This window comes from Petromyzon marinus, unplaced genomic scaffold (assembly GCF_048934315.1).
Source record: "Petromyzon marinus isolate PM22_M1 ecotype Great Lakes invasive population unplaced genomic scaffold, UKy_Petmar_22M1.pri1.0 PM_G_Scaffold_14, whole genome shotgun sequence".
NCBI lineage: Eukaryota > Metazoa > Chordata > Hyperoartia > Petromyzontiformes > Petromyzontidae > Petromyzon > Petromyzon marinus.
This window is the reverse complement of record NW_027422695.1, coordinates 2,108,777-2,130,627: the sequence shown is the minus strand read 5'-3', so window position 1 is coordinate 2,130,627 and position 21,851 is coordinate 2,108,777. Positions and strand designations below refer to the sequence as shown.

General features: G+C 52.7%; 1 protein-coding gene across 1 annotated transcript; it reads right to left on the bottom strand.

Annotated features, from left to right (window-relative positions):
* Positions 1-1,946: 1,946 nt before the first annotated feature.
* LOC142910245 (cadherin-2-like) lies at positions 1,947-21,708 on the bottom strand. The gene is made up of 9 exons (XM_076059950.1): positions 21,655-21,708; positions 20,230-20,340; positions 19,059-19,201; positions 17,027-17,169; positions 15,383-15,610; positions 6,964-7,176; positions 6,479-6,618; positions 5,012-5,156; positions 1,947-1,987 (listed from the first exon to the last, which is right to left on the bottom strand). The coding sequence occupies exons 1-9, from the start codon at positions 21,706-21,708 to the stop codon at positions 1,947-1,949; spliced, it is 1,218 nt and encodes a 405-aa protein (XP_075916065.1).
* Between the last annotated feature and the right edge of the window lie 143 nt (positions 21,709-21,851).

Sequence of the window (21,851 nt, the reverse complement as noted above, 5' to 3'; positions counted from 1 at the left end):
CAGTGGCGGCTTACAACGGCCCGAGCCCAAAAAACACGCACATTTTTGAGCCGGCGGAAGGCGAGACAACGCATCGGCATTCGTGTGTTGTGCACCCCTACGGTAAGTGACATTGAAATCGTAGTCCTGAAGGACTTCGAGCCACCGAGAAAGCTGCCCGGACGGTTGGTCAACCCGCAGAGCGTACTGTAAAGCCGAATGATCAGATCGCACGGTAAAATGCTGACCATACAGGTACGGCCTGTATTGCTGAATAAAAAAAACAATGGCCAGCAGCTCACGTCTGGTCACACAGTATCTTTGTTCAGCAAGAGACAAGACTCTGCTACCATAGGCAACAACCCTTTCAATGCCATCAACTTTTTGTGACAGAACACCCCCAATCCCCGTATTGCTAGCGTCGGTGTCCAACACGAATGGCACGGAAAAATCGGGGTACGCAAGGGACGGTGCCGCCACGAGCGCGTTCCGCAAGGAGTCGAACGCGGCCTGTTCTGCGTCCCCCCAAGGAAACGCCACCCCTTTTGACGTAAGGGCGTGGAGCGGCTTGGCAATCGTCGCGAAGCCAGCAACAAACCGGCGGTAGTACGACGCAAAACCAATAAAACTATGAACATTGCCCGCAGATGTAGGGGTCGGCCAATGTTGAGCACATTTGGTTTTTTCAGGGTCGGTAGAGATGCCCAAGCAGCTAACTATGTGGCCCAGATAGCGCACAGACTCACGCAGAAGATGACACTTCTGCGGCTTGAATTTCAAGTTAGCGGCCCGCATTTTCAAGAAGACAGCACGCAACCGTTCGATGTGTTCGCCGAACGTGCGGCTAAAGACGATGACGTCGTCAAGATAAATGAGACATGAGTCCCACTGGAGCCCAGCGAGGACCAGCTCCATGCGCCTCTGGAACGTCCTGGGGCCGAGTGGAGACCCATGGGCAATCTATTCAACTCGAAAAGGCCCTGTGGTGTCCGAAAAGCAGTCTTAGGTTTTGACGCTTCGTCGAGGGGGAGTTGCCCAAACCCCGACAGAAGGTCCAAGGTGGAGAAATAGTGCGCCCCTGCCAGGGCATCCAATGACTCGTCTATACGAGGGAGAGGGTAGGCGTCCGCTACCGAGATTTTATTTAGGCGCCGAAAATCAACGCAAAAACGGAGACTGCCATCGTGCTTTTTGACCAGCACTATTGGAGCACCCCAGGGACTAGTGGAGGGAGAAATTATATCGGCCTCCAGCATGTCATCCACAGCCGATTTAACATGCTGTTTCTCCGCCGGGCTAAGCCCAGCAGCTTGGTACAGCCAATATCAAATTTAGATTTACTGAAGATATCGGAAAATTCTCGCAGAAGAGCGCGCAATTTAATTCGCTGCGAATGAGACAGATCACCCGTGTCTGTGCAAAGCGCGTCCAACCATCTCTCATCCGATTCGGAAGGAGGTGGGACCTGCGGCGTGTCATGCACGTGTCCCACGACTCCGGTCCCCAACGGCACTGGGGTCGCGTGAGCGAGCACAGTTCCTTGTGGAATGACGGTTGTGGACAATCCGACATTCAAAACCTGCAAGAACGGCTCCCTGTCGGCTGCTACGAGGGTCTGTGCAGCCACCAAATCTAACCCCTTAGCAGCTGCGTTTGAAGGCCCCAGCAAAATGCCATGTGCCGAGGCCTCCGGGCTAGCGGTTTTTTAAGTTGCAAGGGCACGAGCATTTGTGTCCCTGGTGCAATGCGGACTGTGCTCGCGACAAACGCCTGCACCGAGGCACTAGCCATGCGCGGATGTGAGGGTGTGGGCAAGAACGCCATCCGCCGACCCGACGGGAGTTTGATGCAGCCTTGATCTACAAGGATCTTAATAGGCATTTTCGCGAGAAAATCAGTGCCTAACAAACACGGCACGGCAAGGGAGGAAGAGACCAAAATAGGCCCTGCCAATTTAATGTCTCCAATCAAAATTTGAGCCCGAATTTGCCCGATAATGCCCAGCGAACTGCCATTAGCGGCGAAACACGGGATAGAAACCCGTTCCAAGGGGCGGCATCGTACGGGCAGTATATTGTGAATCAAATCCGAAATGATCGTAGCTGACGCGCCAGTATCGACTAACACGCGAAATTCCACACCCTCGATTGATCCGACAACCACGGACGAACCTGCCGTCGCCGCGACTACCCTATGGGCCAACTCAGACCACTGCCCAGGTCTGAGTGGCCGCGAACAAACGCCAGAATACCCCCCATCACACGCCGAATCGCGAGCCCTTCTTATGGTGCGTTGCGGTGTGTATGGTGTGAATGAGGGCCGAGCGTGAGAGGCGTCGCGACTTGCCTGGTTTTGCCGCGATGCCGTGGACGTCCTGTAGTCCTGGCCCCGGGATGCGGAGGGGCGTTGTCGAGGCGCACGGCAGTCAGAGGAGATGTGGCCTCGTCGGCCACAGTTGAAGCACGTCACGTCGCCACGTGGAGAAGGCCGTCCCCGCTGCTGGTCGTTGCGGCGACCAGCGTGGTCGGACGATCGCCATGAAGGCCCGGTCGGGGGAGAACTCGGCGTCCCTGCTAACAGGCTCCGACGTCGAAGCCGAGGCGGCGATGGTCGATTCCGTGTGGAGCAGCAGATGTGCGTGGATGCACCGAGCGGCTCGTAGCGAGCACATACTGTCGTCATCCACCACTTGGATGACGATGCGCAGCTCGCGCGCCAGCTCCAGCATCTTCTGGAGAATGATGGCGTCGATGGCCTCGTCGTCCATGCGAGGGTAACCCACTCTTGCCATCGCCAGTAGAGCGGTCCGGAATGCCAACGGAGACTCTTTAGGGCGGCGTCGTCTGTCGTAAAATCGGCTGTGGACGTCGGATGGAGGCCCGTAGACGTCGGACATCCGTCGGAGGGCCGATTGAAGAGTCGCCCTTTTGTGCCTGGGGATGGTGAGGAGCGAGGCGAGAGCATCATCGTCCAGAGTGGCCGGTAGCGCTCGGAGCGCCTGTGCGTCCGACCAGCCCACCATCTCTTGGTGGCTCAGGAAGCGACGCTGGAACACCGTCCAGTCGCCCCCTTCAGATGTGAATTCCCGGAAGATGGGCAGGCATTGTTGGAGGGCGGACGTCGTCTCCTCCTCAGCTTGCACCGTCTCGAACCGGAGATCGGCGATTTCCCGGCCGATAGAGTCTACTGTACCGTGTCGGTACAGTGATGACGCGGCGTCCGCTGAGGAACTTGAATTCGCAGCGTCGCATGCTGATGACGTTGCGGGTTTTGATTGGCCCCCCGCGTTCCCTAGGATGCCCCTGGCTTCCGCTTCCGGCAGGATCACGTGGTTCTCCGGCGGGAAAATCAAAATGTCCGCCCCGGCCGATGGCGGGAACGTCTGCCGGCGGTTGACTCGGCCTGCCCGCGACCTCCAAGTTGATCTCGAGAATGGAGGCCGCGGCATGTAGGAGTTGAGCGAGACGGCCGTGTGCTGCCCTGAGTCCGTTCCCCATTGCAGGGGGAGCGACCGGCTGCTCAACCGGTGGCTGGGCGGCCGTCAACGCGGCAGCATTTTCAGTGGAGCTGGCGGTGCTTGCAGGTGAGACAGCGTTAACTACGTGGCCGGGAGTCCGAACCTTTCCCTGTACACCTTGGGGTGCGACAGGGATGTCCTCTGGCTCCCACATTATTTAACATCTATTTTGACCACGTAGTTCGTGAAGCCTTCAATAGCTGTACCGGGGGAATCTCCATATGGTACAGATATAATGGGAGGCTGATCGATGCCCGGGTGCGGTCAAGGGATGGCTCCCTATTGCTCAACCACGTTATGTATGCTGATGATTTGGTAATAGCTGCTCATTCAGAGGAGGAGTTGGAGACGCTGCTGCTGAGACTGGAGCGTGCCACTAAGAGATGGGGCCTTACCATCAGCCCCACCAAAACTAAGCACCTGCCTGGGTATTTTGTACCATCGGACACTCCACCCCCACAACTCCCAATCGGTGACGGGGCAGTTGTGGAGAGAGTGGAGAGTTTCCCATACCTGGGAAGTGTGCTTATGACCGGCTCCAGTTTAACAGCAGAGGTCTCACTCCGAATCAGTCGAGCAGCTACCTGTTCATCGGTTGCGTAACGCTGTGTGGACGCTACCTGGTCTGTCGCTCCGCACTAAGCTTCAGGTCTTCTCGGCCACGGTCATTCCCTCCCTTCTCTACGCTTGCGAAACGTGGACTCCCCTAATGGGACATCTTCGCCGGTTAGAAACATTTAGGCTGGCCTGCCTACGATCCATCCTGGGTTTAACCAGACTGGATTGTGTGAGGAGCTCACAAATTCTTGAAAGATCTGGGCAAGGTCCCATTGGTGAGCTCCTCCGGCGGGCAAGGCTGCGATGGCTGGGTCATGTATCCCGCATGCCCAGCCACCGCATGCCGAAACAGCTTTTGTTTGGCCGGATCGAGGGGGCTAAACGGGCGCGGCACGGCTAGAGAAGAGATGGAGTGATGTGGTACAGAAGGACGTGGAGATGAGTGGACTTGCCGATGACTGGTACCAGCGGTGTCAAGATCGGCCTCTGTGGAGGAGGCTCGTGAAGGACGCTACTGGGCAGTTGGAGGTAGTCGCCCTCCAACAACAACGGAGGGCGGAGGAGCGACGCTCACAACACCGAGCGGAGCGCCGGGTGGCTAAAGCACAGCAGGTTGGCATAGTAGGGGGCACAGGTGGTGCATCAGCCAGTCATCTCAGTCAGCCGACCCGTGGCACCTGGGTCTGCCCCGTGACCTCCTGCCAGCGGGCGTTCGACACTCCACGTGGCCTCAAGGTGCTCATGTTCTGGCACAAGCGTCGTGGTGATGTCACCGCCACTTAGTGGCGAATGGCGGTTGTTGTTGTTGTGTGATGGTGGTGGTTCAAGTGAGTGTTGTGTGATGGTGATGGTGGTGATGATGTTCAAGTGAGTGGTGTGTGATGATGTTCAAGTGAGCGGTGTGTGATGGTGGTGATGTTGTTCAAGTGAGTGTTGTTGTGATGGTGGCGGTGGCACCGACCTTGCCGATGAAGGCTGCCATGTCTCTGGGCAGCACGGTCTCTCCCAGGCGGAGTGATCCGGGACAATCGCCGCACGGCGGTGACGGCCGTGACGGCGATGACGGCGGTGGTTCAAAGCGCAGCAACGTCGCATCGTAGTCCTGCAGTGCAGACACTGCAGCCTCACCACAGTCTCACCACAGCCTCACCACAGTCTCACCACGGCCTCACCACAGCCTCATCGCAGTCTCACCACAGTCTCACCACAGCCTCACCACAGTCTCACCGCAGCCTCACCACAGCCTCACCACAGCCTCACCACAGTCTCAGCGCACGTCATCTCATTACACCGCATCGTCCGTGTCACTGTGGGTGGTGTCACTGTGTCACAGTCGAGCGGCAATATCTTTTCATCGGTTGCGTAACGCTGTGTGGAAGCTACCTGGTCTGTCGCTCCGCACAAAGCTTCAGGTCTTCTCGGCCACGGTCATTCCCTTCCTTCTCTACACTTGCGAAACGTGGACCCCCCAAATGGAACATCTTCGCCGGTTAGAAACATTTAGGCTGGCCTGCCTACGATCCATCCTGGGTTTAACCAGGCTGGTTTGTGTGAGGAGCTCACAAATCCTTGAAATGCGATGGCTGGGTCATGTAGCCCGCATGCCCAGCCACCGCATGCCGAAACAGCTCTTGTTCGGCCGGATCGAGGGGGTTAAACGGGCACGGCATGGGCTAGAGAAGGGATGGAGTGATGTGGTACAGGAGGACGTGGAGATGAGTGAACTTGCCGATGACTGGTACCAGCGGTGTCAAGATCGGCCTCTGTGGAGGAGGCTCGTGAAGGACGCTGCTACTGGGCAGTTGGAGGCAGTCGCCCTCCAACAACAACGGAGGGCGGAGGAGTGACACTCACAACAATGAGCGGAGCGCTGGGTGGCTAAAGCATAGCAAGTTGGCACAGTCAGTCGACCCGTGGCACCTGGGTCTGCCCCGTGACATCCTGCCCGCAGGCGTTCGACACTTTACGCGGCCTCAGGGTGCACATAGCCTGGCACAAGCGTCGTGGTGACGTCACCGCCACTTAGTGGTGAATGGCAGTTGTTGTTGTTGGTGTCACTGTGGGTGGTGTCACTGTGGGTGATGTCACTGTGGGTGGTGTCACTGTGGGTGGTGTCACTGTGGGTGATGTCACTGGGTGATGTCACTGTGGGTGGTGTCACCGTGGGTGGTGTCACCGTGGGTGGTGTCACCGTGGGTGGTATCACTGTGGGTGATGTCACTGTGGGTGGTGTCACTGTGGGTGGTGTCACTGTGGGTGGTGTCACTGTGGGTGATGTCACTGTGGGTGGTGTCACCGTGGGTGGTGTCACCGTGGGTGGTATCACTGTGGGTGGTGTCACTGTGGGTGGTGTCACTGTGGGTGGTGTCACTGTGGGTGGTGTCACTGTGGGTGATGTCACTGTGGGTGATGTCACCACCTCACCTGGTCCTCCTCCCCCCCGCCCTGCTCCGTGTAGTCGGTGGCCGCGTCTCCGCGCGGCTCCGCGAGGCTCCACCTGCCCACTTTGTCTCCATGGCGACGCCGTTTCAACGCCAATGCCAAGAGAAGGGAACCTAGAACGCCTGTGCGGGGGTCACGGGGTCACGAGGTCGGAGCGGGGGTCGTGGGTCAGGATGAGGTGTGGGGGCAGGGCAGGGTCACGGGGTCGGAGCGGGGTCGTGGGTCAGGATGAGGTGCTGGGGTCACGGGGTCGGAGCGGGGGTCGTGGGTCAGGATGAGGTGCGGGAGGAGGGCGGATGAGGAGAGGGAGGAGGGGGAGGAGGAGGGAGGAGAAGGAGGAGTGAGTGAGTGAGGAGTGAGTGAAGGAGAAGGAGGAGTGAGTGAGTGAGTGAGTGAGGAGTGAGTGAGGGAGGAGGAGGAAAAGGAGGAGTGAGTGAGTAGTAGGAGTGAGTGAGTGAGGAGCTGACCCAGTAAGATCACCATGGCCGAGACGGCGCTGGCGGCTCCGCTGGCGGCGCTGGCGTGGAGGCAGCGGCCGCGGCGGTCGCACGCGGCGCAGAGCGCCACTTGCAGCTGCCGCACGGCGCTCAGCGGCGGCGTGCCCGAGTCCCCGACGAGCAGCGCCACCCAGTGGAGCCCCTCCGCCAGCGACGACTTGGCCAGCAGCTGCGAGCTGTTGCCTGCGTCGCCGCCGCCGCCGGGGGGACGCAGCACGTGGACAGACGCGGAGCCGTCGGAGGTGCCGGGGGGAGGGGCAAGGAAGTAAACAACAACAACAACATTATTCTTGGTTCTATTCGGTAAAGTCACCACGTAGGTAAAAAATAAAACAACAAAAATCACGACGTTTTGGCCACAACACAAGTGGCCTTCATCAGGTGAAGGGACCGCACTCCAACGCTGTCCTCATGACAGCACGGTCCCTTCACCTGATGAAGGCCAGTTGTGTTGTAGCCGAAACGTCGTGATTTTTGTTCTTTTAATTTTACCTACGTGACTTTACCGAAAAGAACCAAAGAGCATGGATCCTTGCAGTCACGAAAGCTTCAAATCTAGAAACAATATTCTTGGTTCTTTCGGTAAAGTCACCACGTAGAAAGGGAAACAATAAAATAATTTAAAAATAAAACAATGAAATTCTCACGACGTTTCGACTGCAGCACAAGCAATCATCGTCAGGTGTGGAAACCACAGCAAGAAAAAACACAGCAAGAAAATTTCGAATGTTCTCGCTGTTTTTCACACCTGACGATGATTGCTTGTGTTGCAGTCGAAACGTCGTGATAATTTTATTGTTTTATATTTTTATTATTTTATTGTTTCCCTTCTACGTGGTGGTGACTTTACCGAGAGAAGCAAGAATATGAATCCCTGCAGTCACGAAAGATTTAAATGAAAACAACAACAATGGCAAGCGTCACGGAAATTAGTTTGTCAATGTAAATGACGACAATGACAACGACGATGATTTAAATTTCGATTTAAAGCTTTCGTGACTGCAAGGATTCATCTTCTTTGGTTCTTTCGGTAAAGTCACGTAGAATGAGAATAAAATAATAAAATAACACAATGAAATTCTCATGACGTTTCGGCCACAACGCAAGCAGCCATCTTCAGGTGAAAGGTACAGAACTGTCGGGACGACAGAGCTTCAATGAACGATGTTAAGATTCGTAGCGACTTTTAAGCTGGTTGGGAGAATTGAGGCACCTTGACAAAGGTGTTTACATATCAAATAGCTGAGGGATTAGCTTGTGACTGGTCACAGGAATGGCTATGTTAAAGTCAAAACCTACACATCCACAGAAGCAACTAGTAATTTAGCATTGAAACAGCTAAGGGATTAGCTTGTGACTGGTCACAGAAATAGATGTTAAAGTTAAGGCCTACACATCCACAGAGCTTCAATGAACGCTGTTAAGATTCGTAGCGACTTTAAGCTGGTTGGGAGAGGTGAGACACCTTGACAAAGGGGTTAGCTTGTGCAAATAGCTGAGGGATTAGCTTTTGACTGGTCACAGGAATGGCTATGTTAAAGTCAAAACCTACACATCCACAGAGGCAACTAGTAATTTAGCATTGAAATAGCTAAGGGATTAGCTTGTGACTGGTCACAGAAATAGATGTTAAAGTAAAGCCCTACACATCCACAGAGCTTCAATGAACGCTGTTAAGATTCGTAGCGACTTTTAAGCTGGTTGGGAGAGGTGAGGCACCTTGACAAAGGGGTTAGCTTGTGCAAATAGCTGAGGGATTAGCTTGTGACTGGTCACGGAAATGGCTATGTTGAAGTCAAAACCTACACATCCACAGAGGCAACTAGTAATTTAGCATTGAAATAGCTAAGGGATTAGCTTGCGACTGGTCACAGAAATAGATGTTAAAGTCAAAGCCTACACATCCACAGAGGCACCTCGTACATGGACGCCAAAGGGGGCTGCAACAAATCAACTGTCATACAGTAAACCGATGCGAAAAACCTAATTCTAAATTACATCAATATAATAAATGTTCTCAATATATTCTTCAATAAGCTGAGCTATTAACATTAACTGGGTATACACTACACTATATAATGAATACCATATAGTAAACCAATAAAAACTAAAATATAAACTACCTCAATGATATATCACAATGTTATATGGTGAAAAAACGGGTGGATTCTTACCTTCCACTTCAGCACCACAGACAGCTACGAGCCCCGTTCAGACGGACGAGTCCACCCATGGTTGGAGTGGAGGAGGAAGGAGGGGAGAAACAGCTGCGAGGCGCTGTTATACTCCATGTTATAAACCATACCATTAACTGTGGTGTGAGAGGTATTAAGAGTCAGTTCCAGCGAAAGAGCTGCGGTCTGAAGGTCCTCGTAAAATACAATTAATTAAGAACCGAAATGGTTTAAAACATATTTCCAATGGTTACTAAGCCAGAATCCATCTTCTCGGTTGAAATTGTCTCTGTGTTTGTATATGTGGATGGCCTCATTAAGGAATCTCTCATGGTAGCCGGTTGGTTTGCAAAGAACCTCTGTCTGGGAGAAGTCAATGTCATGTGAGCCCACTGAATTATAACAGTGATCTGCCACGGCAGAGGAGTTCGTTCTACCGTGTTTCAAGACTGCTTTATGTTCGCGGATGCGGTCCGAGATATGTCGTTTGGTTTCTCCAATGTAGCTACTACCACAGAGGCACTTTAGTTTATAAACGCCCGGGTACTGTATGTCTGGAACAGCATCTTTTACAGATGGAACCAGATCACGGATTTTATGTACTGTGTTGAATCGGACCTGGATCTTGTGTTTATTCAGGTTTTTGGAGATCTTTTTAGTGACCCCTGCAATGTAGGGTAAGGTGATGGTTTTGAGTGGCTCCACAAGAGGATCCTTCTTCCTGACTGGAGTGATGGCTTTGCGGATTGTGTAGTCGGAGTAACCATTAGCTCTGAGAGCCTGGTGTACGTGCTTGAGTTCACTGCTTATGTGTTCCTGGTCGGAAATGCATTGTGCTCTATGGTATAGAGTCTTGATGAGTGAGTTCTTCTGGGATGGATGGTGGTGGGAATTCGGTTTCAAGTAAGCATCTGTATGGGTAGCTTTCTTGTAGACAGAGTGGCTCATTGAACCATCAGGTCTCCTTTTAATTAAGACATCCAAAAAGGGTAGTTTGCCATCTTTTCGACCTCCATGGTAAATCTGATGGCTGGGTGTATGGAATTGATGTGGTCGCGGAATTGGTCTAGAGCAGGCTGGCCATGTGGCCAGATGACAAAAGTGTCATCCACGTACCTCTTCCATAAGGTCGGGCGTAGAGTGGCAGTCTGGATGAAGTCAGTTTCGAATTTTTCCATGAATACATTGGCTACAACCGGAGATAGGGGGGAGCCCATTGGGGTACCCTCAGTTTGTTTGTAGAAAGTTCCATTCCAGGTGAAGTATGTGTTGGTTAAGCAATGTCTCACCAGGGGGGGTACAGCAGTGTGCAGTCCTTGATGAACCAGGTCTTCAATGATAGCGATGGTGTCAGGTACCGGAACTTTGGTGAACAAGGACACCACATCAAAACTGACAAGCAGGTCGTCTGGGGACAGGGAAATGCCTTTGATTATCGATACCAAGTGAGTGGAATTTAGTACCGCAGAGGTGGTTTTTCCAATGAAAGGTCGTAGTATATCAGAAAGAAAATGTGCCAGTTTATAGGTGGGGGAGTTGATAGTAGAAACGATGGGACGAAGGGGTGTATCTTTCGATTTAAAGCTTTCGTGACTGCAAGGATTCATCTTCTTTGGTTCTTTCGATAAAGTCAGGTAGAATGAGAATAAAATAATAAATTGATAAAATAAAATAACACAATAATATTCTCACGACGTTTCAGCCACAACACAAGCGGCCTTCATCAGGTGAAGGGACGAGACTGTCTGGAGGACAGCGCTGGAGTGAAAAAAGCCACGCTCAGATCGCGACCTTTAAGCTGTGTGAGAAGAAACAAAGCGCCTTGACAAAAGAATTAGCATAGAATTTAGCATTGAAATGGCTGAGTGATTAGCTTGTGACTGGTCACAGAAATGGCTATGTTAAAGTTAAAGCATACACATCCGCAAAGGCACCCCTTTACAAAGGAATTAGCATAGAATTTAGCATTGAAATAGCTAAGTTAAAGCATACACATCTGCAGAGGCACCCCTTGACAAAGGAATTAGCATAGAATTTAGCATTGAAATACCTGAGGGAGTAGCTTGTAACTGGTCACAGAAATAGCTGTTAAAGTCAGAGCATACACATTCACAGAGGCACCTAGTACAAATCAAACAGGAGAATTTAGCATTGAAATAACTAGGCGAATTTAGCATTGAAATAACTGAGTGATTAGCTTGTGACTGGTCACAGAAATGGCTATGTTGAAGTCAAGGCCTACACATCTGAGCTATTCACAGTAACTGGGTATACACTTCAATATATAATGAATACTACATAGTGAACCAATAAAAAAACTAAAATATAAATTACCTCAATGTTATCAATAAACTCTATATATTCTCAAATCAGCTAAGCTACCAACAATAAGTCGTTATATATCACAATGCTATATGGCGAAAAAAATGGGTGGATTCTTACCCTCAACTTTAGCAACATGGATAGCTACGGGCCCCGGTCAGACGGACGAGTTCATCCATGGTCGGAACAGAGGAGGGGGAGAGAGACAGCTGCGAGGCGCTGTTATACTCCATGTTGTAAACCATACCATTAACCGTGGTGTGAGAGGTATTAAAAGTCAATGTCAGCGAAAGAGCTGCGGTCTGAAGGTCATCGTAAAATACAATTAATTAAGAACGGAAATGGTTTAAAACATCTTTCCAATGGTTACTAAGCCAGAATCCATCTTCTCGGTTGAAATTGTCTCTGTGCTTGTATATGTGAATGGCCTCATGAACGAATCTCTCACGGTAGCCGGTTGGTTTGCAAAGAACCTCCTTCTTGGAGAAGTCAATGTCATGTGAGCCCACTGAATTATAACAGTGATCTGCCACGGCAGAGGAGTTCGTTCTACCGTGTTTCAAGTCTGCTTTATGTTCGCGGATGCGGTCCGAGATATGTCGTTTGGTTTCTCCAATGTAGCTACTACCACAGAGGCACTTTAGTTTGTAAACGCCCGGGTACTGTATGTCTGGAACAGCATCTTTTACAGATGGAACTAGATCACGGATTTTATGTACTGTGTTGAATCGGACCTGGATCTTGTGTTTATTCAGGATTTTGGAGATCTTTTTAGTGACCCCTGCAATGTAGGGTAAGGTGATGGTTTTGAATGCCTCCACAAGAGGATCCTTCTTCATGACTGGAGTGATGGCTTTGCGGATTGTGTAGTCGGAGTAACCATTAGCCCTGAGAGCCTGGTGTACGTGCTTGAGTTCACTGGTAATGTGTTCCTGGTCGGAAATGCATTGGGCTCTATGGTATAGAGTCTTGATGAGGGAGTTCTTCTGGGATGGATGGTGGTGGGAATCCGGTTTCAAGTAAGCATCTGTATGGGTAGCTTTCCTGTAGACAGAGTGGCTCATTGAACCATCATGTCTCCTATTAATTAAGACATCCAAAAAGGGTAGTTTGCCATCTTTTTCGACCTCCATGGTAAATCTGATGGCTGGGTGTATGGAATTGATGTGGTCGCGGAATTGGTCTAGAGCAGGCTGGCCATGTGGCCAGATGACAAAAGTGTCATCCACGTACCTCTTCCATAAGGTCGGGCGTAGAGTGGCAGTCTGGATGGCGTCAGTTTCAAATTTTTCCATGAATACGTTGGCTACAACCGGAGATAGGGGGGAGCCCATTGGGGTGCCCTTAGTTTGTTTGTAGAAAGTTCCATTCCAGGTGAAGTATGTGTTGGCCAAGCAATGTCTCACCAGGGGGGGTACATCAGTATGCAGTCCTTGATGAACCGTGTCTTCAATGATAGCGATGGTGTCAGGTACCGGGACTTTGGTGAACAAGGACACCACATCAAAACTCACAAGATCCAGGTCCGATTCAACACAGTACATAAAATCCGTGATTTAGTTCCATCTGTAAAAGATGCTGTTCCAGACATACAGTACCCGGGCGTTTACAAACTAAAGTACCTCTGTGGTAGTAGCTACATTGGAGAAACCAAACGACATATCTCGGACCGCATCCGCGAACATAAAGCAGACTTGAAACATGGGAGAACGAACTCCTCTGCCGTGGCAGATCACTGTTATAATTCAGTGGGCTCACATGACATTGACTTCTCCAAGACGGAGGTTCTTTGCAAACCAACCGGCTACCATGAGAGATTCGTTCATGAGGCCATTCACATATACAAGCACAGAGACAATTTCAACCGAGAAGATGGATTCTGGCTTAGTAACCATTGGAAAGATGTTTTAAACCATTTCCGTTCTTAATTAATTGTATTTTACGATGACCTTCAGACCGCAGCTCTTTTGCCAGCATTGACTCTTAATACCTCTCACACCACGGTTAATGGTATGGTTTACAACATGGAGTATAACAGCGCCTCGCAGCTGTCTCTCTCCCTCTCCTCTGTTCCGACCATAGATGAACTCGTCCGTCTGAACGGGGCCCGTAGCTATCCATGTTGCTAAAGTTGAGGGTAAGAATCCACCCATTTTTTCACCATATAGCATTGTGATATATAACGACTTATTGTTGGTAGCTTAGCTGATTGGAGAATATATAGAGTTTATTGATAACATTGAGGTAATATATATATATATATTTAAGTTTTTTATTGGTTCACTATATAGTATTCATTATATATTGAGGTGTATACCCAGTTACTGTGAATAGCTCAGATGTGTAGGCCTTGACTTCAACATAGCCATTTCTGTGACCAGTCACAAGCTAATCACTCAGTTATTTCAATGCTAAATTCGCCTAGTTATTTCAATGCTAAATTCTCCTGTTTGATTTGTACTAGGTGCCTCTGTGAATGTGTATGCTCTGACTTTAACATAGCTATTTCTGTGACCAGTTACTAGCTAATCACTCAGCTATTTCAATGCTAAAAAACATTCTATGCTAATTCCTTTGTCAAGGGGTGCCTCTGCAGATGTGTATGCTTTAACTTAGCTATTTCAATGCTAAATTATATGCTAATTCCTTTGTCAAGGGGTGCCTCTGCAGATATGTATGCTTTAACTTTAACATAGCCATTTCTGTGACCAGTCACAAGCTAATCACTCAGCCATTTCAATGCTAAATTCTATGCTAATTCTTTTGTCAAGGCGCTTTGTTTCTTCTCACACAGCTTAAAGGTCGCGATCTGAGCGTGGCTTTTTTCACTCCAGCGCTGTCCTCCAGACAGTCTCGTCCCTTCACCTGATGAAGGCCGCTTGTGTTGTGGCCAAAACGTCGTGAAAATATTATTGTGTTATTTTATTTTATCAATTTATTATTTTATTCTCATTATACGTGGCTTTACCGAAAGAACCAAAGAAGAAGGGGTGTATCTTCTTTGTGTATCTTTGGGAGGCCATATAATCTTGGTGGTCTGGCAGCAGAGGGTTTCAATGAGAACTGTTTGGTCTGATCAATTAATGCTGTTGACTTTAACATAGCCATTTCCGTGACCAGTCACAAGCTACACACACGTACACACACACACGCACAAGCTAATCCCTCAGCTATTTGATAAGTAAATCCCTTTGTCAAGGTGCCTCACTTCTCCCAATCAGCTTAAAAGTCGCTACAAATCTTAACAGCGTTCATTGAAGCTCTGTGGATGTGTAGGCCTTTACTTTAACATCTATTTCTGTGACCAGTCACAAGCTAATCCCTTAGCTATTTCAATGCTAAATTACTAGTTGCCTCTGTGGATGTGTAGATTTTGACTTTAACATAGCCATTCCTGTGACCAGTCACAAGCTAATCCCTCAGCTATTTGATATGTAAACACCTTTGTCAAGGTGCCTCAATTCTCCCAACCAGCTTAAAAGTCGCTACGAATCTTAACATCGTTCATTGAAGCTCTGTCGTCCCGACAGGTCTGTACCTTTCACCTGTGGCCGAAACATCATGAGAATTTTATTGTGTTATTTTATTATTTTATTATTTTATTCTCATTCTACGTGAACTTACCGAAAGAACCAAAGAAGACGACAATGATGACGACGTTGATGATGACGACGATGACGACAATGATGACAATGGCGACGATGACGACGACGTTCATAATGACGATGATGACGGTGATGACGACGACAACAATGACGATGACGACATCGATAATGACAATGACGACGACGTTGATGATGACGACGATGACGACAATGATGATGACAATGACGACGACGCCGAGCGCCATCTCCCGAGCGGTGCATTCCCCCCCCCCCCCCGGCCGCGCTCACCGTCGACCTGGCGGAGCGTCCAGTCGTCGTCGCCGCCGCCGCCGGGCGCCAGCCGGAAGCGGAAGGGGCGGCCGTTGGGGTCCTCGTCGGCGTCCGAGGCGACGACGGCGACGCCGGTGCGGGGACACGCGGCGGTCCCACGCGGCCACACGGCGGCCGTGGGGGCGTTGTCGTTGACGTCGCTCAGCAGCAACTCCAGCGTGGCGGTGCCGCTCGCGACGGGGGAGCCTGCTCCACCGTCGCAACGTGCGCACGCACGCACACACACACACACGTACACACACGCACGCACACACACACACACACGTACACACGTACGCACACACGTACACACGCACACGTACACACACACACACACGTACACACACACGCACGCACACACACGTACACACACACACGTACACACACACACACACGCACACACACACATGTACACACACACGCGCACACACGTACACACACGTATACACACACGCACGTACACACACGTACACACACGCATTTACACACACGTACGTACACACACACACGCACGTACACACACACACGCACACACACGCACGCACAACACACGTACACATGCGCACACCACACACGTACGTACACACACACGCACGCACACAGGCACACACACACGTACACACGTACGCACACACGTACACACACACGTACGCACACACACACGTACACACACACACGTACGCACACACGTACACACACACGTACACACACGTACACACACACACGTACACACACACACGCACACACATGTACACACACACACGCACGCACGCGCACACACGTACACACACGTATACACACACACGCACGTACACACACGTACACACACGTACACACACACACGCAGGTACACACACGTACGTACACACACACGCACGCACACACACGTACACACACACACGCACGCGCACACACACGCACGCACAACACACGTACACACGCCACACACCACACACGTACGTACACACACACGCACGCACACACACGTACACACACACGTACACACATAAAATGTAGTGAGGTGGGTCACTAGGGGGCGTAGCGTTGGTTACACAGAGGGGAATTGTGGGTGCAGTAGCCCTCTCTGCCAGCAGGGCATGCAATGTCATGGAACGGGACCTAGGGGGCGTAGTGCTGGTGGCTGTCAGAGGACGTAGCAGCCCGGCTAGCTTGCAGGGCACGTGATAGGCCAAAGATGACAGATGGGACATGTGGGGCACGGCCCAGACACCTTCTGGTAGGTTTCAGAAGGGGGCGTGGCCGAGGGCGTGGCCAGGCCACGCCGGGGGCCATAAAAGGGAGGTCCCGAGGCCGGGTCGGGGCCGTCTGCTGGAGTGGAGTCCTCGCTGCCGCGCCTTCCCCTGGGTCCTCGCTCTTCACGCTCGGCATTGTGGGTCAGGCAGCATGCTGAGCGTCCTGACCCGTCTGCAGTGATCCCATGTGTGAACAGAGTGTCTAAAAGTGTAGAACAAACGTGTGTGTGTGTGTGCCTCCTACTACCAGCGTCTCAGAAGTGACCCTCTACACACGTACACACACACGTACACACACGCACGCAGCGACGGCAAGCGTGGCTGTGAGCGAGGGCGTGGCCGCGGGCCCTGCTCCCCTGTAACCCCGCACCGTCGTCAGTCACCAGGAACGTGGCTGTGTAGACGTTGCGCTGCACAAGAGGCGACTCGCGGTCGAGCTCCGCCGCCGTGCTCACCGCGCCGTCGGCCGCGTCGATGTCAAGCCAGTCGCCCGGCACCCGCAGCTTGCGGTAGCTGCACGCACGCACAAAGATCCCCCAGGTAGCCTCGACGGACTGTCGCGGCGAGTGCTGTTAGTGGCGAGTAGGCAGACACCTGCACACAGACGAAGATTCCCCACCGTGTAGCCTCAACAGGATGTAGGGGCAAGTGCTGTTAGCGAGTAAAGTGTAGTGTATAGTGTAGTGTATAGTAGTGTAGTGTATAGTAGTGTATAGTGTAAAGTAGTGTATAGTGTCGTGTATAGTAGTGTAGTGTATAGTGTAGTGTGAAGTGTAGTGTGTAGTGTATAATATTGTATAGTGTTGTCTAGTGTCACGCCATGAACAGACTGTGGTAACTTACCTGCAGTAGCAGACATACATCAGCAGGGGGTGGTATGTGGGCTGCTAGGGTTCCCCAGACCCCAAGAGGGGGTGGGCTGGGGGAATATTCCAGGATCCCCCAGAACATTCTGGAAGGGAGGCATGGCCAGGGGCGGAGAGACCCTGGAGGGTTATAAAAGCCGGACCCTTGAACGGGTTCGGCAGTCATCCCCAAGCCGAAGACTGAAGACCGCCGGGCTTAGAGTAGGACCCTGGGAACCCCCAGACCCGACGTCCTTGTGAGGGCAGGGACTTAGTGGGACAGTGGTCGGACCCTGGGAAACCCCAGACCCTACGTCCTTGTAAGGGCCGAGACTTAGTAGGACAGTGGTTGGACCCTGGGTACCCCCAGACCCGACGTCCTTGTGAGGGCAGGGACTTAGTGGGACAGTGGTCGGACCTTGGGTACCCCCAGACCCGACGTCCTTGTGAGGGCAGGGACTTAGTGGGACAGTGGTTGGACCCTGGGTACCCCCAGACCCGACGTCCTTGTGAAGGCAGGGACTTAGTGGGACAGTGGTCGGACCCTGGGTACCCCCAGACCCGACGTCCTTGTCAGGGCAGGGACTGAGTGGGACAGTGGTCGGACCCTGGGTACCCCCAGACCCGACGTCCTTGTGAGGGCAGGGACTTAGTGGGACAGTGGTCGGACCCTGGGAACCCCCAGACCCTACGTCCTTGTAAGGGCCGGGACTTAGTAGGACAGTGGTCAGACCCTGGGTACCGCCAGACCCGACGTCCTTGTGAGGGCAGGGACTTAGTGGGACAGTGGTCGGACCCTGGGTACCCCCAGACCCGACGTCCTTGTGAGGGCAGGGACTTAGTGGGACAGTGGTCGGACCCTGGGTACCCCCAGACCCGACGTTCTTGTCAGGGCAGGGACTGAGTGGGACAGTGGTCGGACCCTGGGTACCCCCAGACCCAACGTCCTTGTCAGGGCAGGGACTGAGTGGGACAGTGGTCGGACCCTAGGTACCCCCACACCCGCTGTCCTTCTAAGGTCCGGGACTGAGTGGGACAGTGGCCAGGACCCGAGGACCTTGGCTGGGTCGGGTCAGGATAGCCTCCCCTAGGGCCCCTAGCCAGAGGGCTGAGAGTGGTCCCAGTGTTCGGAGGCACGATAGCCCGGAGGCCAAACCTCCCCAAGCAGCGGGTGAAAGGGGCCGTTACCCCTCAGTGTTAGGGACCTTGTATTGAGTTATTGTCAAATAAAAGTGTTGCCTCAAGTACCGGCTCTCCCTCGTCTTTGGGCTCACTACACTCGTACAGCACTAACCAGTAGTGTATTGGAGAGCAAATCCACGACATTTCCTATCTGAGTACCGTGACATTTCACCAGTAATTACGACAACGACACCCAGCTTCATCAGGTGACAGCCACATTGGCGGAGAAGTCTTCCTCCTGTTTAGGTTGTTGTGGTTGTTGTTGTGGTTGTTGTTGTGGTTGTTTTGCTTGTTGTTTTGGTTGTTGTGGTTGTTGTGGTTGTTGTTGTGGTTGTTGTTTTGGTTGTTATCCGCTTGGCGGGGAGTTGTCCTCACCGCAGGCTCTGCTTCTGTGCGGTGTCCGGGTCCCGTGCCACAAGCGTGGTGACGGCACTGCCCAGGGCGAGGCCTTCGGCCAGCATCACCTGCTGTAGCCGCGGCTCAAACAGCGGAGCCTCGTTCTCATCCTCAACACTCACCTGCCGGAGAGAGACGCGGCGCACGGGGAGACAAGCTGTGGGGGGGAGAGACGCGGCGCACGGGGAGAGACACGGGGAAAAACATGGAGATAGGTACGGGGAGAGACACGGGGAGAGATGCGGGGAGAGATGCGGGGAGAGACGCGCACGGGGAGAGACACGGGGAAAAACATGGAGATAGGAACGGGGAGAGACACGGGGAAAAACATGGAGATAGGTATGGGGAGAGACGTGGGGAAAAACATGGAGATAGGTACGGGGAGAGACACGGGGAAAAACATGGAGATAGGGACGAGGAGAAACACGGGGAAAAACATGGAGATAGGTACGGGGAGAGACACGGGGAAAAACATGGAGATAGGTACGGGGAGAGACACGGGGAGAGATGCGGGGAGAGACGCGCACGGGGAGAGACATGGGGAAAAACATGGATATAGGAACGGGGAGAGACACGGGGAAAAACATGGAGATAGGTACGGGGAGAGACACGGGGAAAAACATGGAGATAGGCACGGGGAGAGACACAGGGAAAAACATGGAGATAGGTACAGGGAGAGACACGGGGAAAAACATGGAGATAGGTACAGGGAGAGACACGGGGAAAAACATGGAGATAGGTACGGGGAGAGACACAGGGAAAAACATGGAGATAGGTATGGGGAGAGACACGGGGAGAGATGCGGGGAGAGATGCGGGGAGAGACGCGCACGGGGAGAGACACAGGGAAAACATGGAGATAGGTACGGGGAGAGACACGGGTAAAAACATGGAGATAGGTACGAGGAGAGACGCGGGTAAAAACATGGAGATAGGTACGGGGAGAGACACGGGGAGAGATGCGGGGAGAGACACGGGGAGAGGTCGGGGGTGGCGGCTTTTCTGCAGGAATCTTTGTTCGTGGCGGGAGAATCCCAGCAGCTGTGAAGCTCTTGAGCAGCTTGCAGGTGTCCAGAGCCGGGTGCGGGTGGCACGGAAAGACCGTGGGGGGGCCGTGCGTGGGCCATGTGGGGGCCGTGGGGGTCACTCACCGTGACGGTGGCGGTACTCTCTGGAGGGGGCCGCATGGTTTTCACGAGCGGCTCCTCGTTATCCACGAAGACGATGAGTTGGTATGACGATGACGTCTCAAAGTCTAAGGGCTGCGGCGTACACGCACATGTACACACACACACGTACACACGTACACACATGTACACACACACACACGTACACACACACACGTACACACGTACACACACACGTACACGTACACACACGTACACACACACACGTACACACGTACACACACACGTACACACACACACGTACACACGCACATGTACACACACACGTACACACGCACACGTACACACACACGTACACACGTACACACACACACGTACGTACACACGCACACGTACACACACACGTACACACGCACGTACACACGTACACACACGTACACACGTACACACACGTACACACGCACACGTACACACACACGTACAAACGTACACACACGTACACACGTACACACACACGTACACACACGTACACACGCACACGTACACGCACACGTACACACGCACACACACACGTACACACGTACACACACACACGTACGTACACACGTACACACACACGTACACACGCACGTACACACGTACACACACGTACACAAACGTACACACGTACACACACATACACCCGCACACGTACACACACACGTACAAACGTACACACACGTACACACGTACACACACACGTACACACGTACACACGTACACACACACGTACACACGTACATACGCACACACACACGTACACACACGCACACACGTACACACACGGACACACGCATGTACACACGGACACACGTTCACACACACGCACGCACACGTACAAAAGGCAAAGATCCCCCGTATAGCCTTAGCAGACCGTTTGGCCAAGTGTTGTTAGCGAGCACCTATGAAGGCTGGAATGGCACACGTGGGGGTGGGGAGCCAGCACCACGCCCGTCCGCCTTTGTCTCCCCAGTGCTGGCGACGTTGACGTTCGGACCCCGTGCCCCCCCCCTCACCCCCCACTGGACGTCTGTGAAAAAATACCTCCCTAGCTGCCTCCATCTTCTCCCTTCCCATCCTCCCCTCCCTCCCCTCCTTCCCCTTCCTTCCCACCCCCACTTCCTTCCATCCCCCTCTCCCCTCCCCATCCTCCCCTCCCTCCCCCACCTCCTTCCATCCCCCCCTCCCCTCCCTCCGTCCCTCCCTCCCTCCCCTCCTTTCCCCCCCTCCCCTCCCCTCCCTCCCCTCCCTCCTTTCACCCCCTCCCCTCCCTCCCACGCGTTACCTTGACAACGACGATCCTGCCATTGTTGGTGCCGGGGTCGGTCTCCACGACAAACAGGTCGCCGGGGTCTCCCGCCCCCCACTCCCCCCCCCTGCCCCCCCCCCCCCGCGGAGGGAATAGCGGACACGCCAAGCCGCCGTGCCGGCCTCGTCCGAGTCGATCACTGAGAGGGGCGGCATCATCACCGGCACCCCCACGGCGTTCTCACGGACCGTGCCGAACCACTACGGCGATGAAGATGCCGAGAGAAGGGGGCGGACAAGGGGGGTGACGTTGTTGTTGTTGTATACCGCCTATGGTGCAGTGTTGAGTCTATGGCGCA

Coding starts and splice junctions, on each gene's coding strand:
- LOC142910245 (XM_076059950.1), bottom strand. CDS start 21,708: ATGCCGCCCCTCTCAGTGATCGACTCGGACGAGGCCGGCACGGCGGCT. Junction 7,177..15,382: donor GACGCTCCGCCAGGTCGACG/GTGAGCGCGGCC, acceptor GCGGCGACGCAG/GCAACAGCTCGCAGCTGCTG. Junction 1,988..5,011: donor AGCCTTCATCGGCAAGGTCG/GTGCCACCGCCA, acceptor CGCTAATGGCAG/TTCGCTGGGCATTATCGGGC.